Raw genomic sequence first — 15,122 nt, 5'->3', positions numbered from 1 at the left:
GTCTCCCCGCTCTCCACCCCCGAGATCCTGGAAAGTGTTTGAGGGGTTGGGGGACAGGTTGGGCAACAGATTCTTCAACTTCCACAACTAGGGAGAGAGAAACACCCACCCCCCCCCCCCCCAGAGCCCAGATGAGACGAGTGTGTCCAGCAAGGGACAGGACGGGGAGGTGAGTTTCCCTTCTCTGTCTCACCGTGGCCACCTTGGGAGGAGAGGGGGTGCAGTGAAACCATCATTAACGTATTAGGGTGAGTGTTTTTTCTCAACTGCCCCCTGGAGTTCCCAGGGCTTCCCCTCAAGCCTCTGGCTTTAAGTCCGAAGGGCTGCAAGCAGTAGCTGCTTCTTTATGACACCGCGGAGCCAGGCGGCTGTGACATTTGAGGAGCACTTCTTGGGGCTGGCCTGGGAGCTGCAGCTCGCGGTCAGGAATGGGGTGAACCTGGGTGTCCCCACTGCGTTCGGTCCTCCGGGCCCTTCCAGGTACCTCTTGCTCTCTGCCAGGAACCACCTGCTGCCACACGGGCACAGCTAAGCAGCGGCCCCATGGAGCCCGGGAGCAATGCTGGCCGTGACCGTGTGCAGAGGCTCCCAAAGCCCAGGCTGCCACGTGGCTTTGAGGGGGGACAGGGACACTCCTGTGAGGGGCAGACGCTGAGCTGGCTTCAAGGGCCAGCTGCATCAGCCCACTGCTCTGCATTTGGTCAGAAGAGTGTGCGCCAGGAGCCCTTCCGTTCTGTGGTCTGTTTCTTTTTTCTTCGGTATGCTGCTACAGAATATTAATTCCAGCAGTAACGCTCACTGACTGGAGGAGTATTACGGGCAGGTGCGGGCCAGGTGCACTGGGCACAGCACCAATTCTCTGGATGAGCCTAGATGGTCAGGGAGACCGTGTCCTGCCTGCACAAGCACCTGCCTGCACGCATGGTCCCTCTGGAGGCTGGTCTGGTCTAAATGAATTCAAGGAATTCTCTGGATGAGCCTAGATGGTCAGGGAGACCGTGTCCTGGATGGTGTTTCAACTGCACGCACACGGACTTGAACACACACGGTATCACCAACACCGAGGTGAGCCAAGAGGCAGACCAACCCCGGCGTGTGCCCTTCCACACAGGCTGGCACACACGTACATGGATACACCTGCATGTGCACATGGGTTGTCTCCCGCACGCGGGGCACGAAGCAGCAGACCCATGCACACGCACATGCGTCTGCACACACGTGCGTGAAGCCACACTCACGCACGCACACTTGCACACAAGCACCTGCCTGCACGCGTGGTCCCTCTGGAGGCTGGTCTGCGGCTCTGCCCCTGCCCCGCGGGACCCCAGGCACCGGCTAAATGAAGCTCCCCGGGAGCTCTCCAGCCGCCGACAGTGTCCTGATCCATCATTTTAATTCTGGGCTTTTCTACTCCTCTGAGTGAGCTGAGTTGCCTTTAGTGCTGATTTATGGAGACAATCCGTCCTCCACTTTTGATTACGGTTGTTTTCCATAATTATTATCAACACTCCTCGCCTCGCTTGAGGTTTCCTTTTAGATTTCTCTCCCCTACTTCTGTTCGAGGAGCAAGCTCTCTCCTGGGCTAATTCAGAGGCGATCCCCTGTAGGCTTTGGATGAGGAGGTGTCCTTTATTATTATTATTTTTTTTTAATTTCAAGGCTCACTAAGGCTTTCCGCGGTCTCATGTCCCACTGTGCTACCTCAGACCTCTGCTCCTGGAAGAGCCCAGAATGAGGCTGATTCTAGCACACAGCAGCTATTTCAGGAAGGGGGGCAGGGCGGGGGCGGGGAGGCTGAGTCCCAGGAGGAGGGTGTTGGTTGGTGCTCTGGGTCCCTGAGAGGCCTCCTTGTGAAGCTGCCTTCCCTTCTTCCGTTTGAGAACGTCCTTCTGGGGACCGGTGCAGGGACTACCGGTGTCCCTGTACTTCACTATCAGCTCACCTGGCTCCTCCACACACCTAGACTCGTCCTCCCCGCCCCTCCTCTGAGGGTCATGGTGCCACCATAAGGCATCTCCCAATGACCCCGCGGACCGTGGGACCCGCTCGCCGTTACGGCTCCTGGGTGAGCAAGTCGGAGGAGGGAAAGGTTAGGGTCCGGGGGTGGGCACAGCAAGTCTGTGGAGAGGAGTGTCAGAGCTGGAGAGGTTCAGACGGGCCATCGTCAAACCCCCAAGCCCCCAAGTGTGAGGCACTTTGAAAGAGGCAGCAGCTGGTCCCACGCACAGAGTGCTAAACCCTGAGCTGGCAGATGCGTGCGTCACTTATCAGTGGGGCAGCCTTGAGAGCACCCGGCAACCACAAAACGAGGGCACTCCCGTGATAGGCGGGAAGGGCCACCATCAGGGCCCAACGAGCATGGAAAGCTACGGCCGGGATTTGGCTCTGCCCCGAGCCTGGGGGTGGGCAGGAACCCTGCAGACCGCCTCCTGCTTCACACCCCTCCCGGCCCCCAAGTCGCCCATCATACTACTCACAGGCCACCTGGACCTCAGTTTGCCGCTGCAGCAGGGCGCCCATCCGGTTCCGCACGATGCAGCGGTAGGAGCCCGCGTGGGTGCGGTCCAGGCTGGTGATCATGTACCTGGGGGCAGATGAGACAGCCAGTGAGCAAGGCCGGCAGGTGCACGGATGCACATGTCACACTGGGATCAGTTGGTGGAGGTCACCCTCTTCTCCAATGGAGAGCACCAGGGAGTTCTGGATTTTCTGGCCACGTCTTGGAGTCACAGAAAGGTCTCTATCCATAGAAACGTCCCTCCCAAGGGCAACCAGCCTTTTGCTCCAGTGCCTAGGGAGCAGCCTGCATTTTTTTCCCCATGGATGGAAGGTGCTGTGCCTGAGCCCTTGACCCTGGCTGTGACCTGGCCTCAGGACTGGAGGTCCTCTACGGGTCCTCTGCTGGAGGCTGCTGTCCTTTATTGCCTGTGACTCACAGGACTGGGAAAGTGGGCGTGGGGGCATTCTATTTTGGCCAGGTTCAGGACCGTACTGTAAATATTCATTGAAATGGATGGGGTCGGCAGAGGCAGGAACGTTCACATGTTTCCCCAAATGCTTTGCATCATCTCACTCTTAACGTTCCAGACAGCTCCCAGCCGCTTTGTGGAGGGCAGAGGCGGAGCCTTCCGAGCAGGATAGGACGGCTTTCTGTATGCGTGGGCCCTGGCACCAGGATCAACCCTTGGGAGGGGAGGGGCCCAAGAAGGACCCTCGGGCCCCTGCTCGGGGAGTACGTGACCGGCCCAAAGGGCAGCAGAGTCTGCTGCTGGGGGAAAGGCAGCCAGAGAGCAGGTGTGTGGTGCACTGACATGGCTTAGGGGCAGGGAAGAGGCCAGGCCAAGTCGGTGAGAGGGGCTTCTGGCAGGTAAGACACGGGCACATGGTGCTCTCTGGTGTGGAGGGGGCTGGTTCCCCTGATATCCCCTCTGGGATCACCTTTCCTGTCTCTGGCCAGTAGATGGCCCAGTAGGGACCTCAAAGGATTAAGGGGCTTGTGCCTCGGCATCTCCTCCACCCTTGGATATCCTAGCGTTTGTCCAGGTGACTTGGTGGACAAGCTCACTGCTGCCTGTCCCTAGGCTATGGCAACGCTGGGGCAGAGCAACCTTATTCTCAAGAGTTGCTAAGTTTTCTTTCACAGAAGTTTCAGCAGGAACCCACCACCACCATCAGCATCACCATCTCCACTACTACCATAGCACCACCATCACCAACACCAACACCACCATCACCAACACCAACACCACCATCACCATCACCACCACCACCACCACCACCACCATCATCACCACCAACACTACCATCACCAACACCACCAACACCACCAACATCACTACCATCACCAACACAACGATCACCATCACCAACACCACCAACACCACCATCACCAAACACCATCATCACCAACACCACCACCACTGCCACCATCATCACCAACACCATTACCACCACCACCACCACAATCACCACCACCACCACCATCATCACCACCAACACTACCATCACCAACACCACCAACACCACCAACATCACTACCATCACCAACACAACGATCACCATCACCAATACCACCAACACCACCATCACCAAACACCATCATCGCCAACACCACCACCACTGCCACCATCATCACCAACACCATTACCACCACCACCACCACAATCACCACCACCACCACCACCACCATCATCTTCATCATCACCAACACCACCATCACACCAACATCACTACCATCACCAACACAACCATCACCATCACCAACACCACCACCACCACCATCACCTTCATCATCACCAACACCACCATCATCATCACTTCACAATCGTGAAACAACAACAGTTACTTTCTGAGTGCCAGCTATGCCTCTGGCGTGGTCTTAAATACTTTTCCTACGTTTTTTCATTTCACACAGCAGTTCCCAGACTATTGGATATCATGGACCAGTAACACTTAAAAAAAATGGGCTTGACAGAAGACTGTCAACTTTTTACTTTGCCAAGTAAGATCATTAAAACCAACCAACCAAAAAGCAAACAAACAGTCTAGCAACCAAAAACTTAAAAAAAAAAAAAAAAGATAATATTAAAAAGTGCCAGGCAGGGAGAGAAAAATAAACAGAAATGGTCAGCATTTTATCTAAAAAGGACATTTTGAGGTCATAGAGAAGAAATGTAATTTCAGCATAAAAGCAATTTTAACAAATTGTAAACTTAAATTTTATGCAAACCCACTAATCCTAGCTTCACTCTCCTCGTTGTATGTGAGCAAGGGCAAACAGCTGTGGGGCTAATATGAGAGTCCTTCACTTAATTCCTGGAGGGGTGTATTTTCCAGTGCCCCCATTTTGGCAGGGGGGAGACTGAGGTTCAGAGATGTTGCCTCACTGCCAGGCAGTCTCATAGGTAGGTGCTAAGAGGCGAGGCCAGGATCCCACAGAGCCTGCCTGACCCCAAGCTCAGCTGTTAACCAGTTCAATGCACACATCAATTTCCAAAGGCCCCCACGCTTCCATCCTGGGACTCCCGAATGCTCTGGCTCTGGCTGTCTCTGCAGCACGATTCAGAACCTTCTGGCTGTCCAAGCCTCTTATCTCTGCCACCGGCTGCAGCTCTTATCTGTCCCTCACTAGTGCAAGGTGTGATAGAGGGAGATAGCAGGCACCCAGGCTCTGGCACATTTCCCCTTCTCTTTCCACCCCACCCTCAAGCCCATTACCAGCCTCACTTGCCTCGGCCGCAGGGAGAGGAGAGAGCTTTGGGGAAACGGTCTGGGTCTCAAAAACGATGGGGTGACCGGAGAGGAGAGATGGCAGGTGAGATTGGCTAGAACGGCTCTCTAGCTTTGAAAACAGAGTCAGAAAATTATTAAAAAGCTGTAGGGAGCGGAATAGGAACAGAAATGGCCCCTGAAACTAACAAAAAGATGTTCAACCTCCATCACAATGAAAGACCAATCACAACAAGACAATGTTTACACATCAGACTGCCAAAGACTTTCATGTCTGATCAGGCACAGCGCTGGCCAGAGTGAGGGGGAGGGGAGGTGTGCCCCCAGATCTGCAGGCAGAAGTGCAGAGTGGTCCAGCCTTTGGGGCAAAATCTATCAAAATGAGAACAGGCAAGCCTTTTGACCCAGAGGCTGCACTCCTGTGAGCTGGCCTCTTAGGTATGCGGCAATAATGTAGCAAACCAAACCAAGCCAAACACACAGGTGTAAGGATGCTCAAGGTGGCCTTGCTTCCAAAGGCAGAGAGAAACACACAACCAGAAACAACCCAGACGTCCGTCGAGAATGCAACCAGATCCGTTCAGCGATGCCGTAGCTGCAGGACGAACGAGCAGCCCGAGTCTGTCCGAAACGGAATGGTCTCCGAGACGCACGAAGCACGGAAAGGAAGTGGAAGCTGGAGAGGGCGAGATGCTCATGGAAACAGCAACGCACGGAGGGAGGAAGCTGAGCAGTGCCCCGGCGGAGCGTCAGCGACCGGAGTGATGCCGGATGGTTATGGCTCTCGATAAGCTGCCGTGTGCGGACACGGGCTACCACACCCTTCGTTTGATGTTTACGATCATGCAAAATGACCCAGTAAAAATAATTTCAGTTTGTGGACCAGGAAAAAAAAAAAAAAGAAGAGCGTAAATGGTATGATACCATGTGGGTAAATGAAACAGTATACACATTTGTACATATTTGCATACGCACGATCACACTTACGGAAAATGTATATATTTGCATACGATACAAGTACCTAAAATGTATATATTTGCATATATATCATGTAGGCACAGAAAACGTTTTCCAGACGGAGCTACTCGATGGATACCTGTTACCTCCCTTTTGGGAGAAGTGCTGGGTGGGGAGGGAGGGAAACTTCTATTTTTATGTCTTTCTGTGCCATCAGAATTTCTTTTATTGTATGCATATATTGCCTTTATTTTAAAAATAAAATGTAAAAATGCACTTTGAGCATATAATTTAAGTATACATTATAAAACAGACACCAGGGACTCATTGGATGCGGGTCTGTTTGCTGATGTCAGTGATGCGTGGTGAAATTTAAACTCTAATAAAAGTAGATTTCTGCAGAGAGCTCTATTTCTATTTGTTTCAGCCAGGAACCCCTGGGGCCCCAGGGAAGGTCAACTGGCTGCAGGCTGGCCCCTCCCCCAAGGCCAGAAGAGGGCCACTGGTCCTGGGCCTCCTTTCGGTCCCCCTGTAATTGAGGCCAGACGCTCCGTGGCCTGGCAGAGCCGGGTGCAGTCTCCTCTCCATCCCCTAGCCTCCCTCTCCTCCCCGCCTGGGAGACCTATTTCTGGGTGGCTGGCAACATTATTTAAAGTAACAGTTCCGCCCACTGCCTTTCCTACCAGGGAAGCCCGCTCACTCCACCCCAATGGCAGCTTCGGTCTCCCTGCCTCCCAGCCGGGTGGACGGGGCAGCTGGCCAGCATCTCAGCTTGCAAATCTAGTGTGTTGTACGCAGCCTTGGTCATGACAGTAGCTACACTCGTTATCCGTGAAGTGCTCCCTTCTGGCTCCTCTGGACACACGCCACCCGCAGAGCTGTCTGCCCCACCCACCTGCAGCCGCTGACCTGGCAGGGAAGTGGAGGAGCCTGGCCCTGGCTGGGTCCCCTCCAGGGGCACGGGGATGGGAGAACTGCCCGATACCTGATCTACCCAAGGGAGAGCATGGCATTAGAGATAGCACTGGAGCCTCTGACTCAGAAAAATTTAGGCTTGACTTTCCCCTCTACTCTTTCTTTCTCTCTCTCTTTTTAAAAGATTTTATTTATTTATTTCAGAGATCAAGAGAGAGAGAGAGAGGGAGAGCCAGCGCATGAGCAGTGGGGGAGGGACAGAGGAAGAAACAGATTCCCCACCAAGCAGGGAGGGGAGCCTGGACCCTGGGATCATGACCTGAGCAGAAGGCAGACGCTTGACTGACTAAGACAGGTGCTCCTCCCTTTTACTCTTTCTTAGGAATGTGGGCTGGGCCCATTATAGAACCTCACAAGCCTCAGTTTTGCTGTCTGTAAAATGAGGACAATGATGCCATCTTTGATGGGCTCACCATAAGAGGCCCCAGACATAATCGCCAGGCATACGGCACGTGTGGCACAAATGCTTGACAGATGAGGGAGCAGGTGTATGAGTCACTGGTGGGGAGTGGGAGGTATGGGGTGAGATGCGCAGGTTCAGAGCAGGTTCAGATCCTCCTGCCAGGGGATCCAGAAGGGGCTCACACCAAGCGTCAGATTCCCTTGCCTCGCAAATTCTCTGGCTTCCCCATGGGCGTGTGAACCCCAACTGACCCCAGTCACCAGTGAAGGACCTGCCATGGCCCCTTTACAGGTAGAGGAGCCTGATCTCAGCCCCTCAGCGGCCAGCAGAGGAGGTGCCCTGCTCTTCTGCTGCCTCAGGGACACTGACGACAGTGAAAATGACAGATCCGCTTCCAAAGGCAACTCCTCTCAGCTTCCTGACCCCAGTGGACTTCCTGCTGCCAGCCTGACCTCCCAACCTCCTGGTCACCTTGGTTTGTGTCCTCTGCGTGCAGACCCAGAGCTCTGGGGACACAGGGGACGGCGGGGAAGGGGCACTTTATTCTCCCTCCGACTTTATTCTCCCTCCGACGACAAAGAGTTACAAGTCACGGCTTGAGGGACTGGGGAACACCTGGAAAGACCCACCTCGAGACTCTCTCAAAGGACCACTTATTGATGGATTCTAGGAAACATATTCACAGGACGCAAAGACTCAGAGAAAAGGCACAGAGGAAACTTCTCTCCCATTCCCGTGCCCCAGCTGCCCGGTCACTCCCGGGTCCACGCGCGCGCACACACAGCTACAGCGACTCGCTTCCTGAGTAGCTTTTCAGAACCTCTCTATGCAAACACAAGCAAATGCAAGTTCACGATCCCTCCCCTTTACAGCAGGAGACTCGGGGCCTCCCTTAGCTGTTCTCCTTGCTTTGCGTGGCAAGGAGATCTTTCCATAACTGCACATGTGTGCACGTAACTGGGCTTCCTCAGGCTTCCTAACAGTGGCAGAGTGGCCAGCGCTGAGCAAGCCTTGCTTTGTCCCCATCAGTGGGTCAAGTGCAGCGGGGGAGAGTGGGGCTGGGGGGAGAGCCTTGGGGCAGGGCTTGGCCAGGGTGGGAGGAAACGACCGGCACAGTTCTCCTGCCCCCTCACAGTGTCCTGACTTGGCCCGCAGGACCCTGCGGCTCAGTGCCCTCCTCCGAGATGGAGAGATGAGCTGCCGGTGCGGGGCTCACGGTGAGGCGGGGAGGAGTCCGGACAGATGACGGACTCTCGGCAACACGAGCCCGGCAGGGAGAAAACGAGGACCTAACAAATGTGGCGTCTTCTCTGGCACCGGAGGAAACACACAGTGCCCTTTTCGGTTCGAGTCCTTGAGTGTCACAGTTGATATTTAAAATGATTCTTACTCGCATTAAATAAGATATTTCAATTCCACGAAGCTGTCAGGAGCTGATGCGGACACCACAAGTAATAGGCACACTCTCCTTGTATTGTCCTCGTTAATAAATCAGACGCCCGGAGAGGCACGCACGGATGCTCACACAGAAGAAGGGGGGGTGGGTGCGCGTGCACACGTGTGTACACACGCACGCAACACCGCAGGCCCACCCAGGCATGTTCGCGTGTTTGCACCCACGTGCACACGCTTACACCCACAGGCATGCACATTCACGCACGCGTATACGAAGTTGGGCACGCACAAGTATATTCATGCAACACACACACATGGGCACACACACCCAGCACGAGTGCTTGCGCACACACCCACATTTGCACACATGCATACCTGCACACACTGTGCATATGGTCATGCACATCTGTGCACACTCATGCAAGGTGCTCAGTGTATATATACGTGTACACGTGCATACTCACAGCCCAGACACACACTCATGGGTACACACGCATGTACACAGGTAACACTCCTGGGTGACCCCATATCTAGCCAGTCCTATCTGAGGTCACCCCAGGCACCCCGATCCACCCTGTTTGGGAGGCCCCAGCACGCTGGGCTGCCGCACTCAGATGCACTCAGGACACCCGGATGTCTGGTCACGCATACACACACATTCTCTCCCACCAAACCACATCATCTAGGGGCAAGGGAGCCCCTGGGGACTGACCCCTTGATGCTAGGGCTTTTCTCTCCAGAAGGATTGTGTGTGGGGAGGAGGGAAGCTGCACAAGGAGGGACTGAGGTTTGGGGCAAAGAGATCCTCCCCACCCCGTGCCCCTTCTCCGGGCTCACTAAGATGTGGGCTCTCTGTGACTCAGCCACAAGGCCTTTTTGCCTCAAGTGAGCTGTGCTAGACGGAGTGGGGGGTGGGGGTCGATGGGGGAAGCAGTTGAGCCTCTCCATCCATTAGGGGGTCCGCGGGGGCTCTGGACCTGCAGGTGTCACCACAGACGGCCAAGACTGACACAGGCTGTGGGGACAGTGGTGGGTGGCTGAGCTCTGGGGACCCAGGCTTCCTTCCCTCTTTCCATGGGCTTTTGGGCGACAGGAGACACAGCAAGTCCCAGTGTGCACAGGTGTCCTCCCAGACCTGGGGACACACACCCCGTCCCCCTTCTTCCTGCAGCAGGCAGACAGCACGTGCTCTAAGCACTGGCCACAGGGCGGCGTCAGGCTGGAAATGGGCCCCACCTCATGGGTTTGCTTTTGCAAAGATTCCTCAGGAAAGAAAGCAAAACTCTGTCCACAGTGATTTAAAGGGGAAAGTACATGTACCAGAAAATAGATAATAGTAATGTACCATTATATCATTAACATAATTAGCACTAAAATAAAAAGCGTCATGTATCTAACATATATCAGCTCCGCTAAAGCTCATGATCCCGGAGGGGGCTTATGCTAACAGGAAGCTCAGTTCATAGAGGAGAAAATGGCCCAGAGGAATTAAGTAACCAGCCCAGGTCACACAGCGAATGAGGACCTCGCACACAGAGGCAGTCTAGTCCACAGACGGGAGGTACTTCAGGGGACGTGAACCCAATAGTTTGGGGTCTCTCCTTTCTCTCCTTTCTGGGGTTTGCCTGGAAGAAGGAAGTGCAGACTACCTACATTCTTTCCCCTTACAGACAGACAGACTGCTGACGGAGGGACGAGAGAGAAGGAGAGAGAGACAGAGAGATGGTGGGGTGGGGAGAGACACAGAGAGACACACATGCAGGGCCACAGAGAGAGAGAACCAGAGAGCCAGAGAGAGACACAGACGCAGGGAGAGGCAGTGAGTGAGGGACAGGGAGAGACAGACAGACAGACAGACACACGGAGGCATAAGCTGCCCCCGCACAGGAAGTAGACGGATCTTGGGGGCGGCTGGTCCTGGGAGGATGATGTCAGGAAGATCCCCGCCGTGGTGAGGGCTGGCGGGGCAATTCAGGTGCCGTGATTTCTGTTCTTCTATTTTCAGCTGTTTCTAGCCTGTGCTGCAATTCCCCTCCCACACCTTCGGGAAGAGTGTTACGCACCCAAGTGGCTTATGCTAATGGCATCGTGGGGAAGGACCGGGGGAGGGGTCACCCTTAGAAGGGAGGTGGCAGCCTGGTGGTGGTGGGGGGGTGCTGAGGGAGGCCTGAGGGTCCTCTGGAGCAGGAGCAGGAGCAGGCATAGGACAGGCGGCACTGAGGCCCAGGCCAGGTGAGCATCACTGTCCCCAGGATCCTCGGAAGGTGTGAGACGGTCATGGGCTCACCCCTGACAGACTGAAGACATTCGGAGAGTGGAGACTTGGGGACAGTGGGTGCCCCCACCACCTGGAGGACTGCAGGGTGGAGGGTGTTACAACAGACAGAAGGAGAGGACCCCGACTCTGACTGCAGAATATGGGGAGAGGGATGCCGGGTCAGGTGCCGGGTCTACGCACTCACACCCCTTCTCCTGCCTCAGCGTCACCCCTGTGGCCACAGGGGGGTGGCTGGAACCTCGGGAGCGCCGGGGTGCCCCCAGGTGCGGGTGAGGGAGAGAGATGTGGGAGCAGCTGGGACTTGTTAACACCGCAGGCATCTGTGGCACCTGTAGCCTGCAGGGACCGGGCTGGGCACAGGTGCTTGGGAAGACACCGGCCTCCAGGAAGTGGAAAACTCACCGCTGGCCCCACTCTCCGGCTCTACCAGACTTCTGGCACTTCTGCCCCTCACCTCTCCGCCAGAGGCCCCTCAGCCCACAGGGTCCCTTTCTGCCATCTGGCAGGGCTGTAAGCGCCGTCGGGCCCATGAACACATTCTTTGCCTACAGACCTAAAGCCCCCTTGACCTGTCACAGAGCTCATTTGCTTTCTTTTGAGATCCGCAGATGGCTGGCCTTGGAGAATGGAGGACCGGAACGTTCTTAGGCCACAGAGGCCAGCAAATCTGTTGAAGCCGCCTGGGCTCTCTGATTAGCCTAGTGATCTTTTAGCAAAATGTCTGTCTTTTTTAAAGTCACACCATGACCTCAATGACTTCCTTTGGCGCATCTGGAGATCGTGCCCTCCTTTGCAGAAAGACAAGAGCACTTGTGCACAGCACCAGGCTCTCTTACACACACACTCCCCTCCCCGCCGGGTATCAAGGAACTAGAACTTCTTGCACAATCCCCCAAGCACCAAGACAACTCTGTATGTGGCATCATCAAGTCTGTACATCATCAAGAAACATCAGAGAATGCTCTACTCCCTTAACTGATCAAACCCTGTTAAACATCTCTGGGCCATGCAGAAACTTCGGAGCCAGCTTGGGACAAGAGTCCGCCTTCTCCCCAGGTGGCTGGTCTTCTGAATAAAGCTGATATTCCTTTCCAATCAAAATTAGTCTCTCAAATAGTGGCTTTTTGAGCAATGGGCAGCCAAACTGGGGTTTCGGTAACAGGATGTCTCCTCCAGGAAGCCTTCCTGAATGCCCCCTGGGTTGTCCCAGAATTCTCTCCTGCCAGAGCTGGCACACTTGTCACAAGTGAATATAATGTTCTATGTGCCTGTATGTGTCCCCCTGAGGTCATGCCTTGTGCACAGTCCCGTGTCCCCTGTGTGCCACGCCTGAAAAAATGCTCAATGAACATTCTCTGGACGAGTAGAGGAGAGGGCCATGTAGACGGTCGCACACTGCCGCCCAGAGGTGTTCACATCCGAATTCCCAAAGCCTATGAGTGTGTCAGCTTATAGAAGTGATGGTGGAACATGGTTCCCTAAAGAGCTAGGTTGACATCCTAACCCCAATACGTGCAACTGTGCCCTTATTTGGAAACAGCATCTTAGCAGAGGCAATGGGTTCAGATGAGGACACGAGGATGGGCCCTAATCCAAGATGACTGGTGACCTTGTAAGAGACACAGACAGAGACACACAGGGAGAAGGTCACGGGCCACTGCAGGCAGAGACTAGAGTGACAGGGCCACGGGCCCAGGAGCGCCGACCACACCAGAAGCTAGAGGAGGGCCACATGATGGGGACTGGGCACGGGGGCTTAGGAGCCGCAGACAGAGGGGCCCTGTGGACACCTTGATTTCAGACCTCCGGCCTCCAGAATGAGATAGAATCCAGGCCTATTGCTTTAAGCTCCCCCACCCCCGGTTTCTGGCACTTTCTGATGGCAGCTCTAGTGACTCACAGATGGCAACAGGGACTCCTCCGCTGTGAATTAGCTACGAACTCGAGATGGGGGCATGATCCTGGAGGACTTGAGGGGCCTGCGTGGTCCCAATTGTCCTGCTACAAGCGCGATGTGAGGACAGCAGAGGCTGGAGGGGTGCGGAGCCGGAGCCGAGGGGTACAGTCACCTCTAGAAGCTGGGGAAGGGGAGGATGGGAGGGGTTTTCTCCCCTCTTGCCTCGGGCAGGAAGGCTGCCCTGTTGTCACCTGGATTTTAGGGCTTCTGACCCCTGGAACTGTAGGAGAATGCGTGGGCTTTATTCTAAGTTACTAAGTGTGTTTATTTGTTATAAATACAAACTTATTTGTATTAATCATACAAATAATACAAATTTATTTGTATTAATCCCAGCTGCGGTGGGAAGCTCATGCAGCCGGATCCCCCGCAGGCCGGGGCTGGAGCCGGGGCTGGGAACGTCTCTGAGACATTGTGGGAGGGGGCGGAGAGTCGGGGATGATGCCGGACGCTGTCCATTCTCTGCAGACCCTTACGAAGCAGGCAGCCGGAGGGCTGAGCTGGGCTGGTTGTTGCAGAATGGCCTGAGGCAGCTGCTCGGACAAGACACAACCTGTGGGCCTGGATCACCATTCCTGATGGACGGTTCATTTGGGCAGCACAGGACCCTCTGTGCCAGGCGTTCCCTCCCTGTTCCGGCCTCCCTGCTTCCCGGGGAGCCCTGTGCGTGGCCCTGAGCCTCCCAGCTCCCACCAGGAGATGCCGCGACACTCAGATTGGTCCTGGGGCCTGTGGTCAATGAGAGGGCTGGTGGCATTATCGAGCCAGAGGCTGCTGGCACCATGACAGCCCAGGCTACAGCTGGCCAGGGAGGGTGTCTGTCCGCCCTGCGACCTTCCGGGCCAGTTAACTGCCCTTAATGAACAGGGCGAAGAACTTCATTAAGGGCTGCTATGAGCGTGGTGGTCCCCACAGACTTGGAGCAAGAAGATAGGTAGGAGCGGAGGGAGGCCCAGAGTGGCCACTCCGCAGGCACAGGTGGGACTGTCACTGTGGGGAGAGTCAGCGGGGACGGCCCCCACCCTCTCGAACAGCGATAAGAGGATCCGGTTCTGAGTGAACACGAAGAATGCATCATCTGCTCACCTCCACACCCACTGCAGGGGGAAGGGACCCCCGCCTCATTTTATAGCCAGGGCCCTGGGCTCCCAGCGACGGACCAAGTCACCTTAGGTCACCCAGACAGAGGGTGCGCAGCAAAAGCGACTTTCAATGTCAGGCCCATCTGAACCCAAACCCGTCCCGCCCCACACCTGCCCCTGACCTGGTGTCCCCTGCCGATCAGCGGGCACAGCCCAGAGGGCAATGCCTCCCGGGAGCTGCCAGCCTGGTCCTGACCCAGGAGCCCCACAGAGAGAATCACCGACGAGACGAGCCGAGAGTCACAGGATCTGGGATCATTTTGCAAAGTGCACGGTGGGACAGGACGCCGGGTTTTCTCGCCGGCAGCGGAGAGACGCCAAGACCTGTCTGGGGTCAAGGAGTTCAGGCCCGCAGATGGATTTTCAACACATGACGGGGATGGAAGGAATCCTGAGGTCGGAGGGGATCCTGGGGGCCACTGCGGTTATTTATTTATTGATTTATTAGAAAGGAAAGAGAAGAGAAAGGAAGAACAGAGAACCAAGAAGTGGGGCCCGTCTTCTGTCTACAGGGATGTTCAGGAATTTCTCCCAGGACTCTCTGCTGCCTCTGCCTCTGGAGCAGACAAGGAGGCTCCTTTGTCCTGGGCTGCTGGCACCTGGCTGAAATTCCCCAGGGGCCTTTTTCTTTTGACACATTGTAAGAGGCTTGCTCGGAAATCCGGGGCCTCCAGGAGCCAAACTGCGTGTGCTTTGTGACCAAATCAGGGAGGACCTGGCGGACCTCACTAACTGGCCTGCTTTGCGCTCTCTCTCTCTCTCTCTCTCAGCCTCTCAGCCTCCCAC

General features: G+C 55.3%; 1 protein-coding gene across 2 annotated transcripts in view; it reads right to left on the bottom strand.

Annotated features, from left to right (window-relative positions):
* SDK2 (sidekick cell adhesion molecule 2) overlaps window positions 1-15,122 on the bottom strand; it is a 246,015-nt gene that overhangs the window by 97,775 nt on the left and 133,118 nt on the right. For both annotated transcript variants that reach the window (XM_059148912.1, XM_059148913.1), the window contains exon 3: window positions 2,478-2,584. In XM_059148912.1, the coding sequence (XP_059004895.1) occupies window positions 2,478-2,584 (107 nt within the window). The remainder of the gene's footprint in view (window positions 1-2,477; window positions 2,585-15,122) is intronic.

Source organism: Mustela lutreola, chromosome 15 (assembly GCF_030435805.1).
Source record: "Mustela lutreola isolate mMusLut2 chromosome 15, mMusLut2.pri, whole genome shotgun sequence".
In the NCBI taxonomy this organism is placed as follows: domain Eukaryota; kingdom Metazoa; phylum Chordata; class Mammalia; order Carnivora; family Mustelidae; genus Mustela; species Mustela lutreola.
The sequence above is the reverse complement of the archived record's forward strand: the minus strand, read 5'-3'. Positions and strand labels throughout refer to the sequence as shown.